Source organism: Trematomus bernacchii, unplaced genomic scaffold (assembly GCF_902827165.1).
Source record: "Trematomus bernacchii unplaced genomic scaffold, fTreBer1.1, whole genome shotgun sequence".
Classification (NCBI taxonomy): domain Eukaryota; kingdom Metazoa; phylum Chordata; class Actinopteri; order Perciformes; family Nototheniidae; genus Trematomus; species Trematomus bernacchii.
In genome coordinates, this window is record NW_022987714.1 from 13,014,041 (window position 1) to 13,040,521 (window position 26,481).

The window sequence follows — 26,481 nt, forward strand, 5'->3', positions numbered from 1 at the left end:
GTTTCTTCGATCAAGGTTTTTGATCTTTCACACAGGAAGGCAAGACTGTGATTATGTTTTCCGATGGGGAGGAAGAATGAAAGACAGAAAAACAAGGGCAGGTCATGATAGCAAGAGAAAAAAGGAGACGGACAAAGATAGAGTGAGATAAATGAACAGCTGAATGAGATAGACTGAAATCCTTGGAGGTCTTTCGACCTTTTCCAAGAAGATTATCAGGGGCACCAGGGATTAAGTCCAACTGAGATTCAATCTGAAAGTCTGAGCTGAATCTATATACTCAAACTATGTAGTGTTAAAAAAGGGAAGCAGAAACATTAAGACTAGTTCCAGCACACAATACCATTACGTCTTCATACCAAAACCACAGCAAAGTTTTAGATTGCAGCATAAACTCCTGGAATCCGCCATACCTTAATAACAACGTTATAGATTTCATCAAGTGTGAGCACCAGGAGAATGGTTGTCCATACTAAAAACAAGGTTTGCCCCAGCTGTCAGTTCCCAGAGTGGAGCAGAAGAACAGAGGACTCGTCAAGAGACATTCATTAGCACTTCCAACAGAAGTGTGTGAGTCTGCATTTAAGAAACCCTGGATGTGTTAATGCATGTGAGAAAATGCATGCGTGTGTCTGTGTCATAGCGTTGGTCGTGTGGGATGAGAACAAATAGGGAGAATCCTTTGTATGTCTGAGTGTCTTTTATCTATCATGTTAATAAATAAATGACATGTATATCTCAAATGTATGAGAAACAAAGTCCTTTGGATCCTATAAGGGCGCTGTGGGGGCAATTAAAATGGTGGTGGATCCAGATGAACACACACAGACAAACACACTTAAAGGCACATACAGTAAAGTTTGGTATTTCATTGTGTTCTACTGCAGAAGATATCATCAGGATTCACAAAACACAAGACAAGACACACATCTCACATTTAATGCCATGGTCTTTGGGGGATAAGTCGTGGTTGAATGGAACATCTTTGATACAGTCGTGGTTTAGATAAAACTATGGCCTTTCTACAAAACACACTTCAGATCAAATACTATATATCCTCTTTAGTCATTATGGGGGCTATATAGTACTCCCATTTTGGGTTTAAAGAGAATGAACAAGGTCACCAATAGACTAGGATGGCCTTAAATATTAGACCTTGTGTGTTATCATTGACAGCAGCAGAATAATTAAACAATATTTTCTTATTTAAAGGGGACCTATCATGCAAAATGCACTTTTGTACGTCTTTTATACATGAATATGTGTCCCCGGTGTTCCAGGGAACTCACCAAGTGTCAGAAAACACAACCCTCTCTATTTTCCTCCATACCCAAATCTCTAAAAAAGGGGCTGCAACGGATCTGATAAAAACTGATCCAGATTTGAACACTCTCCTGACGTCAGGACAATGGCGCTACGGCTATTGGGCCAACTCCATCAATCAGGAGGAGACAGCCACGGCCATTGCCGTTCGAAAGCGCTGGAGACGCTGTAGTACATATGCCAGGCCTGTAGATGGTGCTGTTCTCACAGAATCAGCCCTTGCAAAAACAGAGCTAAAAAAATTCAAATTGAGCAAAATGAGGCATGGCTAAAATGCATGATCTGTTTGGTATTTTGAAAAAAAAAAAGTATAAATATGCCTTATATAGGTATGGTCCTACACTATATTATTCAAATATAGCATGATAGGTTCACTTTAAGGTTATGCCATAAACTTTACTTTAGCTTTTTTTGAACTCCACCAATTATGTTACTTTGTTTAAAATGTAAAAGTTAAACATTGTACAGGTCTTGGGGAGTACTACTACTACTACTACTACTACTACTACTACTACTACTACTACTACTACTACTACTACTACTACTACTACTACTACACTAGTACTACATGTCTGACTGCTGTGTTGCTTGTGGGTGATGTAGGTGTCAGATATCAGAAATTGTTTTTCTGTTTTAAGTCCAACAATTGTAGTCCAATGCTAAATCAGGGCAGCAATTCCAGTCTCAAGTTAATTTGAAATGCAACTTTAGTGAGCCATTAGCATAAGCCGGTAGCTCAAGTAACCATCTTTGAGGTTAAAAGCAAGAAGAACTTTCAGTAGTGAATTTAAATAAAGTATATCTTTGTAGACACTTTACTAAAAAAACAAAATGACATAATATGTTTCACTGACATCTGTTTGAAGTTGAATTCAAAATCCCTGTTCTCATAATATCTAAAAGTTGTAAAAAACGTATAACCTACATTGTAAACATTCTCCTCTTGTCATCATCATTTTAATGTCTGCCCTCCCACACATTCATTGTCAGTTCTTTGCTAAGTCAAGTAACTTTCCAACTTAAGCATAGAGCAACAAAAGCAGCCTCCACCCACCCACTGCAAACACAGAGGTAAGTGCTCGAGCCTCTTCACATTCAGACTAGTAGGGAGAATAAATTGTCTGTGCTTTTGATGTTGAGCGTTATCAAGGAGCATCCGTGGTGGAGTCAAACACTTGACAAGTGCATTAGCAATTAAAGTGGTTTGCTTTTTGAATGTTTAGAATAAAAGTGCTATTATTCAAGATACATTATTTGAGGATTCCAATGGCTGACTCCTTTGTCTCGCAAAACTACGATATTAAAATCTCAAAAGCAATGGTACGTTTGTTCTTCAGGTGAGAAAGAGAATATAGGCCTTAAGAGTTTGAGCAAAACAATCTTAAGCACACACACACACACACACACACACACACACACACACACACACACACACACACACACACACACACACACACACACACACACACACACACACACACACACACACACACACACACACACACACACACACACACACACACACACACAATCACACACCCTCACACACATACGCACAATAAATACTGTGCTCCTCACAAACAACTTTGTACTTTTGCGGATGGTAATTTGATTTGTAACTGCTGACTGTCTGATCATTGTAGCTATATTACAAGTTTAAAATTATATCTGTTTTAAAGTTCACTGTTTGACTCGTCACAGCTGCTAATGGCTTTTTAATGTCCAGTGTTAGGCAAGTTACTTTCAAAATGTAATATGATATTACAAGCTTTTTATTTTAAAGTGATACATTTCTTTACAATTTCACTGTCTGTGGTAGTGCTTCACTGATTCCAAAAATACCGTGGAACTGTTGACATTCTCAAACAAAGGAGGGTAATGTTACTTAAAGGGGACCTATCATGCAAAATGCACTTTTGTATGTCTTTTATACATGAATATGTGTCCCCGGTGTTCCAGGGAACTCACCAAGTGTCAGAAAACACAACCCTCTCTATTTTCCTCCATACCCAAATCTCTAAAAAAGGGGCTGCAACGGATCTGATAAAAACTGATCCAGATTTGAACACTGTCCTGACGTCAGGACAGTGGCGCTACAGCTATTGGGCCAACTCCACCAATCAGGAGGAGACAACCACGGCCATTGCCGTTCGAAAGCGCTGGAGACGCTGTAGTACATATGCCAGGCCTGTAGATGGTGCTGTTCTCACTGAATCTGCCCAGAGCTAGAAAATGTCAAATTGAGTAAAATGAGGCATGGCTAAAATGCATGATCTGTTTGGTATTTTGAAATTATTATAAATATGCCTTATATAGGTATGGTCCTACACTATATTATTCAAATATAGCATGATAGGTCCACTTTAAACAAACTTAATGGCGGGTTATCAAAGAACAGAAACAAAAAAAACTGTGGTGGGCGACATGAATCGCATTTTTTCTGTTAAAAAAGCACTGGAATTAAGCTGAGGCCAAAGATATTATTTATATGAAAACAATATTAGACAATACCATGTTATCATTCTAACCACCAATGTATGAACGATTTGCATAACCCCTATTTTATTAGCTTTTTCCAATATTTATTTGACAATATTTTTTCACTATTAGGAGCAACATGAAAATGATTGCCCTAGTGTTTGGATGAATGAAAGAATTTGAATGATCCCTAAACTAATAACTAAAACATCTTCGATCACTTTTTTAGTGCTTAAGGTAATACATCACATACATTATTGTGCACAATAAGCTCATTGGACATTCTCTTTGCCAATACTTTTTTCCTACTACAATAAAGGCACACTCTGCCCTACTCTACTTCCAATTTGTCTGATGGTGATATTCTAAACCTTACCCATCCAATCTTCACTTCTGATGCCTAAACCCATTTTTTTAGCTTAATATTTAATGGACAGACATGAGAGTGATATCAAGAGGAAAAAGAGGATATATATTCCCTTTACAGTATGTAGGGGCTTTTGTGTTTGCAGAAGAGTTTATCCACTGGAGTAATGATAGAACATACAGCAGAAATATACACTATATAAGAAGGTTTCTGCATGTACAGTATGAGTTTTACTAAATAAGTAGGCTATGTAAGCATGGTGACATATTATAGGTGTCTGCATCAGACAGCAAGAGCCTGAAACTGAGCTACACTATGTGAAGGCAGAATATCATAAATCACAGAATAGAGCCATGATAATTCAAGCCTGTGTCCTCTTTTGGTTGGAAGTGGAACTGTAATGGATGTGCATGTTCTTGTACTGAATACTCGAACATGATATGCTGTAAAGCTCTGGAGATAAAGACAAATCTGAAGTGACAATAGAAAATGTGTGAAATTGCTCATGCTTTATTGAATCAAACCAAGACATATATTTTTTCTGAATTTCTTCTATTACCAAAACAAGTACAAATCTCATCAGAAATATGGGTGAACTCTAATTCTAAAAAAAAAGTATATATTGATGCTTTCAGGGTTGCGACTTTTTACCCTGAAGGTTGCCAGCTCAGATTGAAAAGTGGACATTTAATGATAGCAAAGGCCATTCCAGTAATTTGTGTTAATTACATCGCCATTACATCGTAGTCAACTATTCCAGGTGCTTTCTGTATACCCACTCTAGCTATGGCTGAATAGGACACTGTACTTTCTCATCTAGCTCCATTAGAAATAATTATCTCCCATCGATCTTCTAAACCCTCTGTGGAGCACTAACACGAGCTTGTACAGTCTCAGCCTTCAGCTGTCAGTCAACAGAGTGTGTGTGCGTGAGGATGTGTGGGACCTGCACATCCTAGGTCTGTGCAGAACTCTGTTTGACTTGTGACTGCCTGCTACAGTTCCTGTAATTCTATAGGTGGCGTGTCCCAGCGCTGCAGCAGAGCGTGTCTCCTAGTGGGACTCAAGGAAAGGTAGAAAAGCCCTCTTTGAGCAGGTCAACCCCACAGGGCTCTGAAATGGTGAATGCACTGATAACCGGCCACCCGGTGTGACTCTACTGCTGTGTGAAAAACCAAGCCGTCAGTATGGGGGCCACCACAGCGGAAAATTGTGTCCAGTAAAGCGTGCAGGAAGGGGAGAGGATGTGACAGTGAAGGCATGCAATCCTAATGAAAATCTAATCCAGTCAGCTTTCTCGTTAGAGAATCTCAGGAAGCCTATAACCCAGCTGCCAGCCTCCTATAGCTCCTCCTATATCGGAGTGGGAGAATCACATAATGAGGGGGGCTGAGGCCAGTCTACATAGGTGTAAACGCCGTTGTCAGGTGAAAACGTTCAAAAAAAAACGATTGATACTCCACCATTCATTTTTTTCAGTCGTTTGAATTAGTCACAGCATGTGTGTGAGGGGGCGGATGCCACATCTCTATGGAAATCACTGCACTCATCTGCCAGGCCTCTGTCAAAGCCGCAGTCTCGTCGTTGCCTTCATTACTGCTGCCTCAGCCTTCCCTTGAGTTTCACAGAACGACCAACTTCACCAAAAGCCCTTAAGTGTACTTGGAAATGGCTATCCAAGCACTTACAGTATACATGCGGTTCGCGAGCTCCTTGCCCTTAAACTCTTTGCTTTAATTACTTCAGGTCTGCAGGACACATTTCTGCTTGGATCGCCCAATGCAGGAAGTCAATGAGGCGGTCTCACTATTTTTGGAAGAATATCTCAAGATCAAAGTGTACGCAAACAGCAGGCTAAATGAGTAAAAGAACAGCTAGGATTAGAAGCCAACGGGCAGATTATGGTAGTTATGGTGATAGGCCATGCCTTCGTATGCATGGTGCTGTCACATGAGATGGATTATCGAAGAAAAAACACAAGAAGCTGTGATCAAAGAGATATCTCTGTGATCTCAAAACCTGTCACATATGTCCTTTGAGCCACAACAATGATTCATTTCCCCAAGCAATAGCCTATGGCTTCTTAATGAGTTACACTCCACTCAAGCAGGCCTTTTGTCTATGACAACCGAGCAACTGGAAGGAGTACCTTTGTAGATGAGAAACCTTTCATTAGGAATGAAGAAGGCTCTTTCCTGTGTGAACATATGAATCTGGAATTGACGTCAAAGTGGGGATCATTAGGACACCAATCCAAGTGACTTCAAACTGTTTCACAGAATAGTGAAACCAGTTCATAGAACTATCATGGACAAGGTCCTTAGTGTACGTACCCAATGGCATCCTCCTTGGCTTTTTTTCCTCCACTTAATTATTTTTCTTCATCATTTAATTCATTTGTAAGCTCAAAGCCATGGAAGTGCCCGCCTTAATATGAGAAAAAGCGATATTAATTGTGTCTAAAGGAATTCAACGGAAGTGGCAGCCCTCTCTGTCAGTGGCAGGCAAAAGCTGGCCCTCTCCCATTCCCCCACATGCTGACATCCAAAGCAATAAGTGGGAAGAGCATTTCTATTGCCTTGAAGCGACCTGCCTGCGTAGGCACCATTCTAATGCTTTGTGTGCTTCGTTCAAATGAGTCCTCCAATTCTGTTTCTTGACAGTAAAGATAAGGGGTCTAAATCGCTACTCTACCTCTGCAAAACACCTTTTTTCAAAAGACCCTCTTACCAGGTACAATGCTGGCATAACAACACAGTCAAAGCATGCATGTACGTCACCTACCAATACACACACCGCTTAAAAGAGGATCTCAGTGGCAATTATACTTGACAACCCTTAAACAATATCTGTCATTCTGTCTCCATCTAGGCAGTAGGTATGGAACTGCACACATCAGGGGAGACAAAAAGATAAAAGAACATTCTCACAGGTCAAAAATGTCTCCCATCTAATGTCTCCTGCAACACTGGAGCTAGTATAATGTAAGAAGGGAGCTAACAGACAGGCAGAGGAAGGGCAAACATTTGATTAGAGATTAGATTTTGTGAATTTCCGGCTGAAGGGAGGAGAAAAGAAACACATTAAGGAGAGGAAGAGGAGAACGGCAGAAAGGAAGGTGATGAAAAGAGGTAAAGAGACAAAAGAGGCTAAGTGAGTTAGCTGCAGTGATTTCTTGTAAAAGTCAAGAAGACCTTCTCAGCTATCAGTTCTGTTTAACAGCAGAGAGGGATTTGATTACTTCAAAGACACTTGCTGAACACGGAGTGAAGTGAAAAAACCCCGGAGTCGTGTTGGGAGAGTATGAAAAAGTAGGGCTGATGCCTTCAAACAGTCACATCACATGCTCCAAGAATAAAGGGGCTCATCATAGAATTGGGCTTCGTCTGGAGCTTTACAGCCAATGTTAAAGTCAAGGTGATGATACATCGTGTATGATTATCCAGGTTTAACACTATACGTATCATTCCTACTTTCATATTTGCGACAAAGGAGCAGCATGTTTATCTTCCCCTTCTTCTAAGACTAACCTTGAGATCCGTTCCAAATAAACCGGAAAAAGCCACTTTCAAAACAAGTGTCAACATAGAATTATTATGTGGAGGATTTAACAATCACAGTGGATTAGAAAGTGAGAAATGAGAAGCTTTATAAAGTGCAGCGGTCAGCAAAAGCACTTGGGTGTCTCTGTGCATAAAGAATACAGCCAAAACAGCATCCATGATTAATCAGAGGGATGCAAGCCGCCGCCACTAAGTAATCTTCAATTATGTTAGCTATCTTTGCAAAAGTAATTAGTCTGTATACACAAATTCACATACAGTGAGCTGCAAATGAAATCCAGCACCTGAATCAACACCTTGCTATCACAGTCTCAACAGACACTTAGTATGGTAAGCATCATAAACCTAGGTTATATATCGCTGCTTATGTGCTGGACTGCATTAAACTTTACAGCTGTTCTTGATTTCCTGTTTTTTCCAGTGGTTGTTTCACCACTATATCTGTAATAAAAATGTGCTGTGGGTGGTTAATGTAAAACACATGGGGTTGTCTTCAAAACTTCTTAATTGTAAAGTTTTGTTGTTTGACTAAGTAAGCAGATCTTTTGCATGTTAGTATGCCAGAGGTAATCCATAGGGGTAGTGCAAGGTAAGCATCACACACTCTTGTGTTCAGAAGTACAGTCAGACATTTCTAGACCTCATTAAACTCTTAAGTGGCCACCCTGATAAATAAATCAGTGATGAGGACCTCAGAGAGATAAAGAAAGTGCTCTTTTAGGTGTTTATCTGAATTTGTGTGTAAAGCCTAATTGGGGCTAGGTCCTGTTGAAAGCTGGCGGTGTTGTTTCCTCCTGAGGTATTACAGCACAGTTGATAACTGTTTGGATTTTTGAATGTTCCTCCCCAGTGCTCCATTTGGTTTGATAAGTGAAAGTAAATACATGACAAGGGCAAAACAGAGGCCGTTTAATTTGCTTCTTTCTCTGAATGCAAACAAGAATTCATTTCTATACATTTCATTATACTTCTCATGGAAACAGCTATGTTTTGCTAAAGCAAGACTCATCTAGATGCTGAAACGCTCACCTACCAATACACTCATGAAAAATAGATCAAGTGCAGCTTGAAGAAATCTCCATCCCCCTCTTTTGAACCTGTGGCTACAATTGACAATACAGCCAGTGATGAAAAGCTATTCAGTGACATATGCTAAGTGGCTCTTTTTCATGACTCACCAACGAGCTACAATGCATCTATTACCTTAACCAAATAAAAGGGCATCACACCAACAATGGAGCACTACTCACTGCAAGGCTAATGCAACTCACAACATCTTCGCTTGCCACTATCATGGACGAAAACTACTCTTGTGGAAAAAATTGGACCCCGCAGTACCAGCTCTTTTACATGAATACTCCCACTGTGCTGCTGGCGGCTTCACACACTCTGCAGCTATAGAGAGGAGTCATTGCAATCACGCTGAAAAAAACAAAACATGTTCATCTTGCCAAACATAGGCTCGAGCTTGTGTGTGTGTGTGTGTGTGTGTGTGTGTGTGTGTGTGTGTGTGTGTGTGTGTGTGTGTGTGTGTGTGTGTGTGTGTGTGTGTGTGTGTGTGTGTGTGTGTGTGTGTGTGTGTGTGTGTGTGTGTGTGTGTGTGTGTGTGTGTGTGAGACAAAAAAAGAGAGGGGAGGACATATCTGGATGTTTTCGAGTTTGGCGAAGAGACAGACAAACAGAGTGGGTGAAAAGCTCATGAATATCTGTAATGTGTTAGAGAGAGTATTTGTCAGAACCGATGGCGGAGGAGGAGGCGACACGGGCACAGAGAAAGTGAGAGACGAGGGGTGGGGACTAGGCCTGTCACGATAATTAATTTTGTTGGACGATACATTTTCCCGGAAATTATTGCGATGAACGATAATATTGTCGGCACCGTTGTAAGACCATTTTAGACCACACCACAATGATAATATATGATAATAATTCAAGTACATCCTTTCAAACAGAACTTTTTATTGAACATCCAACATTGCAAATTAAATGTGAAATAATATTCAAATATATAAATTATATATAATAAATAAAACAAATTAAATTATAAAAATTGTATTAAAGGAAACCTATCATGCTATATTTAAATGATATATTGTAGGGCCATACCTATATAAGGTATATTTATACGTTTCTGTTTTCGAAATACCAAACAGATCATCATATAGTTCACCTCTCTTATCTTTGTGCTTGTTCATCTGATGTCTGACCACAAAATTGACAAGAGGAGAACAAACCGAGATGAAAGCGTGATCAACTGAAGGGACAGCATCACATTGTACTGCCGTGTCCTTCACACATGGTTACTGAGGCCTTTTGTGTGTGTATGTGTTTCTCTTCACTGCTTTCTCTTCCCACTAAAACTCATCAGCACTCACAAATAAGCCATTAATCCACTCTCCTAGGATTCAGGGTTTTTGCCTCTTTTTTTTTCACTTGGCACATTTCACGAATACACCAAACCAATGTCCATTGGCGTTTCGCATAATTAGGCCACTTATATCGAATACAAGCAGATTCTAATGGAGCGCTAAGGGGACATATTTACTTTAATTACTACTCTCACTATCTCTATCCCTCATCCTCCCTCGCTTCATCCTGCTCTCACATCCACTCCTTTTACTCAGGAGAGCGGGCTGGCAACGTCAAGGGAGAGAAGATTGAGGAAGAGTGTGTTTCCCTCAAAGGTCACACCCTCCCACGGCGGAGTTAAGATAGTGTTTGACCTTACAGCCCATTACAACGGAGTGCTGCTCATCCACAGTCACAGGGGAACAAATGGATAAATATAAAAACTGAGTGTTTCAGACTCTTCCATTAAAAGAAAAGGGGCACAAGTGTGTTTGTGCATATCCTTCCGTGTCCAAGCTTGTGTGTTGGTGTGCATGCATGCGTGTATTTGTTCACTAACAGGATGCTTTTAAGGCCCAGACACACCAGGCCGATATCGGCCGTCTTCGGTTGTCTGGCGACAAAGCGTGCCCTGTCGCCCAAAGTCAATTTGGTGTGTCCCGAACCCTCGGCCGTGACACGCCTTATTTGGCCTTTCACGGTCGACAAATGGCCGATTCAACATGTTGAATCGGCCGTGTGTCGGACACAAGCTATCGGGCCAAGAAACCACTCTGATCAGCTGTTCAGCTAGCAAATGAGAAGCGAAACGGAAGTGAGGGACGTAAACAAACGATTTAAGAAGGCACAGGACAGCAGCTAAACCCCAGCAGGTGATACTTAAAGACATCAAACATAGCCCTTAAATGTCCTCTCTTACCTCCCACACATAGCAGGGACATCTCTGATATCGGCGGGAGCGTCCTCTGCTGAGAGCTCCGTGATTTGTTTGGTCAAGTCCGGTTTTTCATCTCATCGGTTTATTTGTCAGTATAAAGTTGCAGGATTAGTCTCAAGTACCTCAACATTGTCCTTAAGTACAGTGTCTAAGTAAATGAGATACTGTCTACTGCTGTTCATTTACCTATTGTGAGTCGCCTCGGATAAAAGCATCACATGGAAATGTAAATTTAGCAAGAAGTGGCCATTATTACATTACATACATTACTACATTGCTGACTCAATAAACTACACACCCGCCAGAACACTGCAATCATCAGATGCAGGTCTATTAACTGTGATTTTATAGTATGTCTGCACTTTATGTGCTCATTTCATCATTCATGTATTTTTATATTCTAAAACATGTTTTCGATGGAGGAGAGTGAAAATGGAACGCACACGCTATTTGTTGTTTGTTTATATCACGCAGTCTGTTCTTCTTCTCTGTCTTCCGGTTGTTGCCTATTTTGAATGATGAATACACACTACCGCCGCCTGCTGGTAAGGAGAGTTATTGCCACTCACGCATGCGCAGTTCGTACGTGCTCGGCTGAAGTCTTTGCGGTGTGTTCCAGTGCGACACATGGCCAAGACGCAGGAGAACTCGCCGATGCAACAGTCGATGTCGGTGTCGGCGAGTTCTCTGGTGACTGCCTGGTGTGTCAGGGCCTTTAGAGTACGATGTTATCTATCAATAATCGCTGACTCACAAAAATATATAAAAAATTCAAAGAGACCTGTAGCACCACAGATTGTGGTTGGCAGTGTGCTTTCACACAGGAAAAAGCAAAGATAAGTAGAATGTGAAGGAGCCCAAAACCTCAAAGCCCTGCACTAGAAAGCCTATTTGCCAGTCGATTGTTGGACCGGGAGTAACACAAGAGTACATTTAAACAGCGATGTCTACAGTAGATTGGTATTGGCCTGCTCTCACTTGAGCAATTTCATGTTTCTTTTTATTCTGAGTGTTTTTGTGTCTCTGTATGCTGGTAAAATTGCAAACCTCTCTACAATTTCGCTAAACTCTAACCCTTTATTCCGTCTGCTTGACCATGGGAGCGGAAACACCAGTGAGCATTTAGAGAGGAGAAGAACGGGGCAGCCAGGAAGGTTAGGGAAGACACCGTTAAGAGAAGAAATAAATCATCCAGCCTTAAATTCCTCATTAGTGTAGCCTTTGTATCCTGTCATACTGTTGCTCCTTAACCATTGTGTCTATAGAGATAGCCCTCGGTAACAGAGGGGTGGCAGGTTCACACACAGATAGCTTCTTCTGAGAAACAAGAGGTAAGCTGAAGGTCGGCCGGCTTTGAAAGGATCATTCATAACTCCAGTGACAGAAATGACATGGCTCCATCTGTACATACTGTAGAGCGGACACCACAGGAAAGTGTGCCCTTCATTATATGATTTAACAAGAAAACCTATGATGAGAAAATGCCTCAACATTGAGATATAATCGAGATTAAAAGAGCGCAGCATGCCTCTCAATATAATTTGCGTGTGTGCCTGTTCATTTCTCCCACCTGTTGCTGCTCTCCTGAATAATAAATAGTCCTTGACATACCAAGAATAGCCGTGTCCTCTCTTTTGATCATTCTAGATCAATGAGCTGCCTCCAGGACCGAGGGAGGATGAGACAAAAGAGTCAGAGAGGATAAAAGTATAAAGCGTGGCTGTCTGTGTCAGGCATCTCCGGTGCGAGTTTGTTTATGTGTCACCACGAAGGTCAGCCCTCTTCATGAGTAACAGAACACCATGGAAACTCTTTGCCTCCGGTGCCACACTTGAAAAAAAAATCTCGGAGACCGTGACCTCCCTCCTCTCTCTCCGTATCTGCCTCTCTCTGTGCCCGCGGAGGCTTAAACAGGACACTTTAACAGTCCGTTGGTCACCGCGCCTATAAATGTCTGTGACAGCAAATCTTACCGCAGACACGCCCAGGTAGCAGCCCATGATTTAAATTGTGAGTATAACTGTCATGCTGGAGAGGAAGTGATAGAAAGAAACACAGAGAAAGCATTTAATGAAAGAAAATGATGTTTTTGAGGAGATAATTGAGGGATTAAAGGTTGGCAAATCACATTAATTTGTTAGAATACTAACAAGGGTGGATGTAGGTGGGTGGTGAAACAAAGCAAAATATGAAAGGGGGGGGGCAAACATAAAAGACAGACAAAGAGGAGGGAAGACAAGGTGAAGGACTCCGTGTGGGGAAAGAAGGGGAGAAAACTCTTCACACCTGCACCTCCCAGCTGTGCTTATTCTGAATCATTGCTCCACCCGGAAAGACTGCTTAGCGTTTCATTTGGAAAACAGGGATTTATTGCCAGGGAGGGGGCTGCTTCTGCCGTGGTGCTCATATGTGGGGGTGTGTGAGAGTATTGCAGCTTATTGCAAAGAGGAACTTGGCTCCTTACCTGAGCATCGTTCCAGTCATTCTGAAACAGGGGGGTGGGGGTAACAAGCTGACTGGAAAACATATGATAAATGTTTTTAGTGGTGTTTCCAGTGGTGTTAATGGGCTTTTTTCACCTAATGGATCCATCTACTTGTGGGGGATATTCAAACATATTTACAGCTACCGCTTGGGGTGGGACAGCCTGATGATAAAGATTTCCCCATAGAGCTGGGTCAGCATGTAAATCAGCCTGCCACAAGTACAGGCCAAAAGACAGCCAGCACCATACATCTCACCTGCTACAGATCTGGCACTGTCTTTGAGGGTATCACTTTATTTATTTAACGGATGCAAAGTCCTTGAGTCAAACACGAGGATAATTTCTTTTTAGACTTTTGAGAGGGCAAGCTTTAATGATGGGCTCTATTACCGGACATCCCAATAAGCACAGGAGGAGTTTGGGCTTCTGCTCCACCCTTATTCATTTGAAGGTTGACCAATGTTTCCTTGGGAGGTAGGTGTAGGTAACTGTTCAGTGGGATCTGATGTGTGTTGGGGACAAACATTTTGTAGGTAGTGAGGTTGATTTTCAATTGGAAGGTTGTGGATTCGATCCCCTGCTGTCAACATGTTAATTTATCCTTCGTAAATGTGTGTAAATGTTAGCTTCTTTGAGTAGATGGTACCTTGCATGGCAGTCCCTGTGTCTGTATGAATAGGTGAATGATGACTTGTGGAGGTAAAAGTGCTTTGAGGAGCGGCAATGACTGGATTAAGCACTTTATAAATACAGTCAATCTAACGTTCTTGGACTCAAATTACTTTTCCCACGCAGGTTGGGTAGTAAAGGCTGCTGGTGTTTTTATCTAGTTAAAAGGTTATCAATTGTTGGGTGGGCCAGAGATCCCGTAGAGGGAAGACAATTTTTTAACAAACATCATTTTTACACAGATTATGAATTGGGTACTAATTGATGCCATTAGAACTAATTGTATTCAAAAAATTATAATTATCTTTTTGGAAAACCAAGCCCGGTACAATTGTCATCAGATTATCTTAATTGAACTTATTTAGAGTTAGCTTCCTTAAATACTGCAAATGCTAGCAGCAGCAAGAACAGTTGGTTGGTTGGTTTGGCATGATGTGTCCCAATCATATCAAAGTTTATATTTGCCCGAATTCACTTGTTTTGGAGGAATGGACACCTACTTATTGTTTTATTTGCAGAAATTGTCCCTATATGCTATTTTTAATGATGCACAAAATGTTTAGTTTGTTGTAAGTGCAGTAGAGTACCAGGGAACCAACTTTGAGAGTCACTAGTTAAGATAGAATACAAGCGGTAGGTGGATTTAAGATGTCTTCATGGATTGGTAGATCAAAGGAATATTTTATATTTGAACTTTTTGAGGATACTTTAAGTAAGAGCGATTTTGCTGGAAATGTGTGGTGGTTCTGTTGGATAGAACAGGGAGCCAGAGGGGAAGGGGGTTTGCAGTAACGTTTGTGTTTAAATTAGTGTGTTTTATTCCTGATCGTCCACATCAAAGTGCTAGAGACGAAATGCACAGAAGAAAAGTCTTAGTGTACAACGCATGTAGTAATAGGGATAGTGAATGCATTTAGTCAATGGGGGAAAAAGCCTCCCCAGTGTGTGTGTATGGTGGGAGGGTGTGCAGTGCGTTTGTGTTCAACAGGGGGCAGATCCTAATCAATAAAACGGAGAGCTAAATTATTTCTTTTGTAGGCACTATTAGCCTGAATCATGACCGCCTCAGATCAGAAGATCGAAATACAACGTGGAAATGAGCCGATGGCTTATCCAATTAAAATGAATAATACACAACAGGTCAAACACGAAATACCAAATGAGCCGTGGTGCCGGCTGCCTTTCAACACATCCTGCAGAAGAAAGAGAGGATAAGAAAGAAGAGAGAGAAGCAGCACAACAACACAGAGTTTCCCAAATGAGCTGTTTGCCTGCCACGCTTCGGGGCTCAGCCTGGTTATTTCAAAAATTAGCTGCCACTTAAACTTTTGCAGCTTGCTACAAGAGCAGACACTGTCATCAAGTGGCTATAAGGTGATGACTTAAATGCATAACTTGCACTGATCTGCTTGAAGGAAATATGTGGGGTTTTTTTCATTGTCAACTGTCAAGCCAGCTGAGAAAAGCATCCTTTCAGCGTGTTTCATGTTTGCTCAAGGGCACTTGAACTCAGCGATGTTATCCACGCCTGTAAAAGTGCACACATGAAGTGTTAAGAGATGTTACATCAAATTGAGCAGCCTTGATGGTGCCCTTCTCCATTTAAATAGTCATCTAAAGACGACTGGCAGACACAGCTGTTCAGAGTTACCTCTCTCTCACTCCCTTCCCTCGCATATTAAAGTCAGATCAAACGGGCGAGTGCCTCTATCACAGTGGGAATTAAGGCTTTATTAAATATCCCTAGAGAGAATCCGCGTCTACGGGGAGCAATAGACTGAGGGAAATAGAGAGGCGCCACAAATAACACAGCAGAGCGGCCAAGTTCTCTGTGACACCCTCCTCTCCTCTTCTCTTCTCCCCTCCGCTTGCTTCACACACACACACACACACACACACACACACACACACACACACACACACACACACACACACACACACACACACACACACACACACACACACACACACACACACACACACACACACACACACACACACACACACACACACACACACACACACACACACACACACGAGCCCAAAGAAACGCTCAAGTTGGTGGCTGAGCGGAATATAGATGCGACTGGAGACAAGAGCCGGAGCCGTGATTTGCACATAGACATAAGATAAACCCCTCTTTCTCTCTCCCTCCGCCTCTCCCTTTTTTCTCCCCACCCTCCCTTCATTCTCTCTTTCTGAAAAAAATGTTTTAAGGCATTCCTAAAGTGAGCGTTCAGTGCAGATCGCCAAACCCGACCCCCTCTGCCCCCCAAACTCTGTGCCACCGGTGACAGCCGTGCGCACACAGAGAAGACTAAAAACGCTGATAAACTTAGCTCGGCACAGCACATAAAGATCTGTGCAGGTGACTAATATGTTGCTGTATGTGGTCTGCGGACTCGGGACAAACTTGTCAAGGCTTGCTGTGTGCGTCAAGAGTAGCCCGAGCGAGCGAGAGCAGGCAGATGCCCAAAAAACAAAAAGACGAATCTGCGTCTGGGTGAAACTGTCCATAAAGCCAACACTTTTACACGCACACACATGTGTTCTGTCTTACCTGGGGGACGAGGAAAGCCAAGAGGATGCGGACTCCAATCTCCATGGTGTTTTTTTTTTTTTTTATCTTCTCGCGGTGTGAAACAGAAAACAGATTCAAGACAGGGTGATGTAGGCTGGGTCAGCTCTGCTCATAATTCCACTGTCCAAGCGCCGGAGAGAGAGGAAAGCCTTTCGCCGTGAGCCTCCAGCTGCCAACTTCCCCAAAACACAACTGCAGTCTGATCAGCAAAGCATTGGATAGTGGTGCCGAGACCACAGCCAATAGATTTATGAGTAGAGAGAGAGGGGGGGGGAGGAGTTGAGACGGAGGGAGAGGGGAGTGGTGGTACTGGGGTTGAGGATGGGGCTCTATCTAAGTGGAGGGTCATCATCACTAATTTTTTTTGTGATGTAGCCCATGAGGCTGTTCGACGATGCATCATCCTGGGTCGTTTGTTTTCCCCTCATCAGACAGCTTTATAGCACTTATTTTAGCATCTATTATCCTGCCCCCCTTTTAAAGGTTGATTTACGGCTCCCAGCGTCATTTATTCAAGCCTATATTAAATGCATCCTGTGTATGAGTGCGCACAATACAGAGAGAGAAACAAAACTTTGGTAATCATTTTAGAGTTGTGCAACATTACAATAAAATTACAGTAAAAATGTAATGGCGTGACAGATGTTGACAAGACCACGGATTGCAATATTCATAAACAGTGAATTTCTATTTTTTCATCACTGTTTTTACATCCTCCCAGCTCTTTAATTAATTTGTGTAAGGAATTGTATTTGGTTGTTTATCAGATGGAGCGTTTCCGCTTTCCTTCTTTCCTATATCTGGACTGCACTTTATCTAAATTCTACCTGCAGGATTTTATGGTCTTACATTAAATGAATAGGGCTGCAACGATTACTTTCATTATCAATTAGTCTCCCAAGATAGGCTCCATTTATCACTTAATTGTTTGGCCTATAAAATGTCAGGAATCTTGTAAAAGTAAAAAAAAAGGTAAAAAAAACTCTTAAAGGTCCCATGACATGGCCATTTCTACTGATCATAATTCCATTGTTGAGGTATACTAGAATAGATTTACATTGTGCAATTTTCCAAACCCACATTGGTTTCTCATACAGCATCTCTGTACAGTATGTGTATTCACTCTCTGTCCTAAACGGCTTGTTGGAGCTCCTGCCCCCCCCTCCCTATGAGCCCAGTGTGCTCTGATTGGTTAGCTCACCCACTCTGTTCTGATGAGTCCACCACCGTTACAGCGACGAAGTCCGCAGATTGGTCCATTTGGACCAATCCGCGGACGTAACGTAACGGCTCCGCGGATTGGTCCATTTGGGTATGGTTACGTCACCATACCCAGGAAGAAAAAAATGGAAAATGAAAAATCTCCAACGAGGCGTTCTGGGGCAGCACAGACAGGTATTTTCTGTGTTAGAGTTTTACTCGCTACCACACAAAGGGACAGGTAATAACCGGAAAAGCATGTCATGGGACCTTTAAATGCCCATTACACCTTATTGAAGGACAAATGTTGTTTAGCCCCAAATCAGAAAAGAGTTTGTGTGATAGTACAAACTTGTAATCACATTGTTTTGCCTTTTTTCTTAAAAGGTTGGTAAAATCTCCCCTAATTCTCCGTTTCTTTTTGATCGATGCTAAGCTAGAAGTTGGCAGCAGAAAATATTGATTAATGATCATGTCTATTCTATATTGTGCCACAAATTCAGACGTGAGTTATCACCAAAATAAGCACATGGTGAGTATTTGGGCAAAAAGAGGGACCACTGGGGAGTTTTTGGTGGAGCACAGTTCTAGAAAATCATAGTTTCCTCAGGCTTTTGGTTAAAGTCTAATCCAAGAGGGGCAGACTCGGCCACTGATGGTGCATTTGTTGACCATTGATTGTCATGTGGGGTCCTGTTGCTGTTGCTTCCTCTTGCTTCTCTTGCCTCATGGTGTTAGTTGTCTTTGCGGGTGACAGGCTTGACTTTGAAGCTGAGGTCTTGCTTGAAGATATTCTTAAAGCTTAGCTTGGGTTGCCTTTTGCCTGTTCCCGAATGACCGTTCCATGTTTGTCCTTGGGGAGTTGTCCATCATCCATCCGCCCAGCAAGCGGACTCATTGCTGCCTCATGAAAGAGTACAGACTGGGAAGCTGTACTCTCTCCAGGTCTGCTGTGTGTAATCATTTCCCTCCAGGGGATGCCCAGTATGCGCCTCAGGCAGTGAAATGGAAGCTGTTCAGCATCCCCTCTTGATGGGGTCCGAGGTTTTCTACCATGCAGTAGATGTGCTAATGACACATTTTCTGTATACCTGTGTCTTATTGTTAACCATGACATAACAATTGTCACAAATGTACCTTAGCAGTTAGCTTCCCAAGAGTAGAAGCTGCTTTTCTGATGTGACAGCTGATGCATGGTTGAGCGACAGGTCATTGGTAAAGGTGGACCAGAGGTTTGAGAAAGTGCTAACAGCTTTCAATGTTTAGTCGTTCATGGTAATGGAGGGAGACGGGGTTCAGTGCCCGGTCAAATTGGGTTTTTTTCAGACCGAAGGTCAGAATTAAATCCTTACATTATCCAGAATTTTGTATATTTTTTACATTGTTTATATTTGTTTATACTATTTTTCATTCTCATTTTATTTTTAATTGTTAACTCTTTTCCACTTTTACGTATTTGTATTTTAATGTTGAGCACACTGGTCCTGTAACAAAATAATTTCCCAATTGGGATTAATAAAGTATATCTATCTATCTATCTATCTATCTATCTATACAAGTGCACTTTTCCTTCATTTTGAGTCTTTACCATGTACTGATTACACTCTAAAGATTTCTTAAACACCAAATATGTGGCTCAAAAAACAAACAGTATACGTTTGTTCATTTAACGTTTGCTTAAAACTACAGTACCCAACTGTTTTAGGTAGTTATTTAGTGTTAATACGTAATCATGACCTGATCATTTGTAGACATGTTTCTGAGTTTGAGAGCAGCAGACAGTCTTGAGATGTTGAAAAGTATTGGAAGACATTGTTGGTTTGGCCTTTGAGAAGTCAGTCCTTGCTCAGGTGCCCTTCAGAAAAAAAACTCAATCTATACAGCCGTGCTCTTCTGTAACTGACTGTGACCTCTGAGTTTCCAGTTGGAAATAATCGATTAACTACCACATAATTATAAAAGCGGCTCATTTAAATTCAACCCTGTGGCTCACTAAAATCCATACAAAATATAACCGCATGCATACAGTAGATTAATATTATAGTCTTTGTATGCCTTCATCAACTCAGGTAGGGCCGTCACCGGAGTATTTGGACTGATGCATAATTAATTAAAAGGTGGATGTGGAGCTAAAACGTTTTTGAGCATTTGAAATTACAAGAAGATTAATATGTTTGCATCATTTGTATTCTTGAGTCTTAAAGGGGCCTTTTCAGGTTCATATTTTATTTGTTGCCTCTACTGTGACATGTTTCCATGCTTTAATGCATAAAAAAGGTCTTTATGTTTCTCCTACTTCCTTTGCTGCAGCACCTATTTTCACCCTCTGTCTGAAACCAGAGCCCAGTGTGCTCTGATTGGTTGGTTGGCCGGCTCTGTTGTGATTTGTCATCGGCTTTGAGATTTCCAGCCCATTACCCCTCGATTCCACCGGGTGCGCCGCGGTTTTGGTCCGGCCTCCTCCGGCGTCATAACCTACCGGGCGCGTTTCAGAAGCATTTCAGAAGCATTTCAGAAGCATTTCAGAAGCGGATCGTCTTGCCTGCCGGCTCGCAGTTTTTGTTGATTTGGGCATATTTCCTGGACAGGCTACTTTGTACAGGCAAAGTTAATATACTTGAATCCTATTTTGAGCGGAGCCCAGCGCCGAGACACTTCTGGGACGCTTCTGGGACGCTTCTGAGCCGTAACGCGGCACGTCTGGTGGAATAGCACCCATTGACTAGAGTGACCGCGATCTTTGCGAACGCCGCTGCGCAGCCGTAACGCGGCCGTAACGCGGCCGTAACGCGGCCGTAACGCGACGCAGACGGACCCGGTGGAATCTAGGGGTTAGTCTATCATGTACAATGGGGTGGAATACTAGCCAATAGAAGCACACGTTTTAAGTGATGTCACTATGTTACAGAAGTGAACAAAGGAGTCCAATCAAGGCGTTTCAGGCAGAGGGAGGGAAAACCCAGAAAAGCATAATAGGGCCCCTTTAATTCATTAAAAAAAGGGACCTTTGATGAGTGATGTTCAAAGTTTAGATATCCAGATACAACGGAGTGTTTTTCAATGAGCACACAAACTTTTTCTCATTCATGGCCTAAAGGTCAGATGTCTCTTAAAGTAGCCCATCAGTCTTTCTTAAGGGGCAGTGCTGTCAAAGAGCACACTTAATCTTCATGCAAAGTACCCTCAACATCCAACACACAGACACTGCATCCGGAATGAAACAGACAAATGAGTCCGCTGTTCAGAGGAAGAGCAAAGATAAAGGCAACTTCCCTCTGCCTCCATATTCTATCGTACTGTCCCTTTGTCACACATACAAACATGAAATTGGTGTATATAATGTGTAGACAGATTTTTGCATATATTCATTTTGAGTATGGGAAAAGAAAAAGGTTAGCTTGAGACAAAAACTCAGGTGTTGGTTTCTTTGTGTCTCTCATTGCCTTTCCTTTAGTAATGGATGTGAAAAATGAGGGTAGGAATTGTTGTGACGCCTGAGGAATTGCTTTTCCTACACTATTTTTCTGCCATATTCATTTATCAGTTAAGTAAAGACATTGGGAACATATCGGGCAGCTGTGGAGGAACCAGTGCACTCTGCTAGAAAGAAAGATGACTAAAATAATCAAATATAATGACGTGTAGTGGATGAAGAATAAAATGTCAAACGCGTTTCTGTCTGATGGTTCCATTTCATCCCTAGAAATTTCAGATCGTTGGAAACAGAGAAACAAGTCATTTTGAGTTTGTAAGCCATGGCTGAGTGGAATCAACAAATCATGACAGAAACGTCTGTTCGGTAGCACAGAACGAGAGGGGCTGGCTCGGATAGTTTGACAGCTTTTAGGCTCAAATAAATTAGCCCAAAAGGCTCATGACTCAGTTTTGCAAACACACAAACAGAGGGAATCTTAATTGCAATTTTAACAGCTTTATTTTCTATGGAAATCGCCTAATTGTAATGCTTTTCTGTCAACTGAACTGAGTTTTTGAATTCTGTGTGGCAATTTCATACCCAACAGTGTGTTATGTTATTTCCCCTCTTGGATGTGTGTGAGGGACTGAGCAAATAAAGCACATGAAACACAGACAGGATGAAAAAAAGTGATTTTGTTTAACATTAAGATTTAGATGTTCAAGGGGAATAAAAGCCTTCACATTAACATCAAAACAACCAAAAGCTAATTAAAACGTTTTTTCTCTCACCTGCTACATACTTTCTGGCATGACTGTGATTTTCAGGTGATGGTCAAAATAAAAGAGCAAAGTCATGGTAAATGGGCAGATAATCATTTTTAATATGGAGCATGTGAAACAAGATGACTGTTATCTGTCTGACATGTCATGTTTATTTTTTACTTACATTTCATATATATGTCCAAACTATACCATCTGCTATATATATATATATATATATCTACACATCTGTATGAAATACTACAAATAAAGCTCCAGGATAATCAAATGTCGATAATGGTATTAGGGTGAGAGGTTTGTAACATGTATGATATGAATGTGTTTCCGTTTCTATGTTATTGCTGTCAAGCTGATCAATCATTTCTGATATTTAAGTGAGCAATCAACGAGTTTTACACAGTCAGAAAACCAAACATGACCCACTTTTATGAAAAATAATGGCCAAAAGGGATAGAGTAAAGGCTAACATAATGCTGAATTTGAATCCCAAGTGTAGGGATTAAAAGGGCCCTATTATGCTAATTTCCAGTTTCATATTTGTATTTTTGATAGCTTTAATAAAATTAAAATAAAAGTGCTTTATTTTTCTCATACTGCCTGTGCTGCAGCACCTCTATTCACCCTCTGTCTGAAACCAGAGCCCAGTCTGCTCTGATTGGCTAGCTGGTCGGCTCGGTTGTGATTATTTAACCGCTAAAATATGTCATATCACCTACAATGTGTTGGGGCACTAGCCAATAGAAGCGCAAGTGTTAAATAGTGGTGTTATTATGTTTCCGAAGTAAACAAAGGAGTACAATTGGCAGCGTATCAGGCAGGGAGGGAGTGTGTGGGAAAGAAACTCCCTCTGGTGTGGGATTTTAGCCTTTTCAGACCATTTGCAAGGACAAAAACCTAAAGTCCCTTACACACCAAGCTGATTTCGGCCGTCGATAGATGTCGGGCCGTCGATGAGCGTCGTGTCGCCCTACTCAGATTGGTGTGTCTTGGTGTGTCCCACACCGTCGTTTCTTTTCGGCCGTGCCGACACCTTCCGCCGCCGATTCGACATGTTGAATCGGGAGGCTGTTGGCTAAAGGCCGTCGGCCAAAGAAATCACTCTGATTGGCTGTTCAGCTTAGCGAATCAGTGCATGAGAAGCGAAACGGAAGTGAGGGACCCAAACAAACTATTAAGAAGGCAAATCTGAGATTTCATTTAACTCCAGCTCTCGACACAGGTTCGGGAAAGCCCCATGAGCTTCTCGCTGTAGAGTGAAAATGGAACGCACACGCTATTTGTTGTTTGTTTATATCGCGCAGTCTGTTCTTCTTCTCTCAGTGTATCACGCAGTCTGTCTTCCGGTTGTTGCCTCTTTTAAATGACGAATACAAACTACCGCCGCCTGCTGGTAAGGAGAGTTATTGCCACTCACACATGCGCAGTTCGTACGTGCAACTTGGCCGTTGGCTGAAGTCTTTGCTGTGTGTTCCAGTGCGAAACATGGCCAAGACGCAGACGCAGAGACGCGAGGCGACGCAGAGACGCGAGGCGACGCGAGGCGACGCGAGGCGACGCGAGGCGACGCGAGGCGACGCGAGGCGACGCGAGGCGACGCGAGGCGACGCGAGGCGACGCGAGGCGACGCGAGGCGACGCGAGGCGACGCGAGGCGACGCGAGGCGACGCGAGGCGACGCGAGGCGACGTGTTCGGGACGTGTTCTTTGGTGTCAGTTTGGTGTGTAAGGACCTTAACACAGTACAGGAAAGGGAAAACCCCAGAAAAGTAAAAAAGGGCTCCTTTCAGCTTAAACAAATCTGGATCCTTTCCCATAATACAACCTCAATACGTTCCCCTGCCTGGTATATTCACAACCTTCTTTTTCAAGTTCTACAGGCATTTGTAAATACGTCCCCAAGCCCCAACCAATGAAACCCTAATAACATCAGTGTGACATCATCAGGGTTACTTTTCAGACCTTCGAAAGCTGACATGATCACACTGTTTCCACAGGTAAGTAGTATATCTTGAGATGAGTCAATTGAACACTGAAGTGTCTGTGCCTCTTTAACTAATGGGGCGAAGCCTGCGAGCTAGTTCAGGGAAGGCAGTCAACTCGAGCACCAATGAACACGTGACGCACCTCGTCCCTCTTACAACCAACCAAACAAATTCTCCTAAACATGCCGCTCTATTTAAGCTGCCAGGTCTTCCTGCCTCTGCCTCGCTATGCTGCTGCTGCCACTGCTGTGTTCACGTGCTATTGCTGCGTTCATGTTCCTGTTGCTGTGTTTCATGTTGCTGCTGCTTGCCTGCCCCACAACCACCCCAGCTTCCACCTGTAGGCTCGGGGGATAGTTATCTAATCATCACTCAATGTTCTTTGTAATCTGTGGAGTGATGAGGCCCGAGCCTAGACGCCAAACTCATACTATATGCTGCTTCTAATAAACATATTAAGAAACACGTGAGTTGTCTGACTGAACTCTAAATATAGCAGGTGTATGACTTTTGATGGGGTTTCTTCAACAGATGTCATTTTTATGAATGAAGATTTAAAGTAACATGGATATGCTTGAATAGCTTTAATTACTTTATAGGTTTACAACAGCAGCCATTGTGTCCAGAGCATTACTGCGTACTGTTCTTTTCTACAACAGCCTCCACACAATGCAAAATCTCTATGGTCCTGAAACCTTGAACTGTAGCACAATATAACCATGTATACATGTTTCTAATTATTCAGATTCATTAGGCCAATCATCCGTAACAACAACATGAACACACAGGGGACACATGGGGAAGCAATTAGCTCCATTTATCTGATTTAGGCCACAAAACCTGCCGTCTCTCTCGTTCCCTCTCCCTCTCTGTGTTTTTCTCCGTAGCATTAGCCACTTATCACACAGTACTGTATGTTCTCCAGCTCACCCTCCCTGGGAAATATTGCCACTAGATGGGGTTGAAGTATTCATACCAGATTTGCAGTAATAATCTTCTCTTAGTCAAAGGTAGACAGAGGGGAAACTACCATGTCCTCTCTTCCTTTTTGGCAATGGGGGAGAAGGTCCTCTTCTTTTCGAAACAATTGACATGTGGAAGCCACAGTAAAAAGCCCCAGGCCTGAGCTCATTCTGTCTCCAGAGGCCTACACTGGGAACCCTCCCTCCTCCCTGATAAAACTGTGGATGTAGGGATATTCCTTTTGTAACGCACACTGTATTTTCTTTTTTCTCACACTCTTTGTCTTCCTTCACATGCAGCAGACCTGATTGACAGAGAGAGGAGAGGCAGACGCCATGTTCCCTGAGAGAATGAGGACTGGATCACTGAACCTGACATCCTGACACCACACAAGAAAATATTTATGCCTGGGGACAACAAGAGTCAAAACTACACGCTTCGAACCGAAGGTAACACAACAAACAAAGGATTTAATGTACAATCGGGGAATTTTAAAGTTACAAATTCAATATAGTGAATGTGAAATATATACTTATGACAACATGTCAACAGTGTTGGGTAGTAGCAATATAACATGTTTGCATGTGTGACAAAAGGACAGTACGATAGAATATGGAGGCAGAGGGAAGTTGCCTTTATCTCTGCTCTTCCACTGTACAGCGGAATCATTTGTTTCATTTAGTTTAAAGGTCCCATGACATGGCCATTTCTACTGATCATAATTCCATTGTTGAGGTATACTAAAATAGATTTACATTGTGCAATTTTCCAAACTCACATTGGTTTCTCATACAGCATCTCTGTATAGTATGTGTATTCACTCTCTGTCCTAAACGGCTTGTTGGAGCTCCTGCCCCCCCCCTACCTGTGAGCCCAGTGGCCATCTGCGAGACAGCGAGACACAGCAAAACCCAGCCCGAAACCAGCCCGAGCACACACACACACACGCAGCCTGGCTGGGAGTTTGTGTGTGTGCTCACACACAGACTCACAGCCTCACCGCGTCCCGCTGTCTCAGGGAGGAGAAATCGGCGGAGCTGCAGCTGAGAAAAGATTGCGTGTGTGTGTGTGAGGAAGTCTTACAACGGCTCCGCGGACGTAACGTAACGGCTCCACGGATTGGTCCATTTGGACCAATGGGTCCATTTGGGTATGGGTACATCACTGTACCCAGGAAGAAAACAATGGAAAAAGATAAATCTCCAACGAGGCGTTCTGGGGCAGCATATACCTCATTCACACCAACGCAACTCCGGTTCAAGCTCCGTGCTAGAGCATTTCAGGTTCAGAACCGGTTCTTCGGTTTAGCTCCGGCTCTTTTCACACCGCCCAGAGTCCAACTGGTGCTGCGTCATTGTGTCATCGTTTGCGTCATGACGTAACCGTTT

The 26,481-nt window shown here is 42.3% G+C and overlaps 1 protein-coding gene across 1 annotated transcript in view; it reads right to left on the reverse strand.

The window, feature by feature from the left end:
- The window catches only part of cdh13 (cadherin 13, H-cadherin (heart)), a 361,634-nt gene extending 344,606 nt beyond the window's left edge, over positions 1 to 17,028 (reverse strand). Inside the window, exon 1 of the mRNA XM_034141757.1 lies at positions 16,732 to 17,028. Within this exon, the coding sequence (XP_033997648.1) occupies positions 16,732 to 16,776 (45 nt within the window). The 5' untranslated portion in view covers positions 16,777 to 17,028. The remainder of the gene's footprint in view (positions 1 to 16,731) is intronic.
- Between the last annotated feature and the right edge of the window lie 9,453 nt (positions 17,029 to 26,481).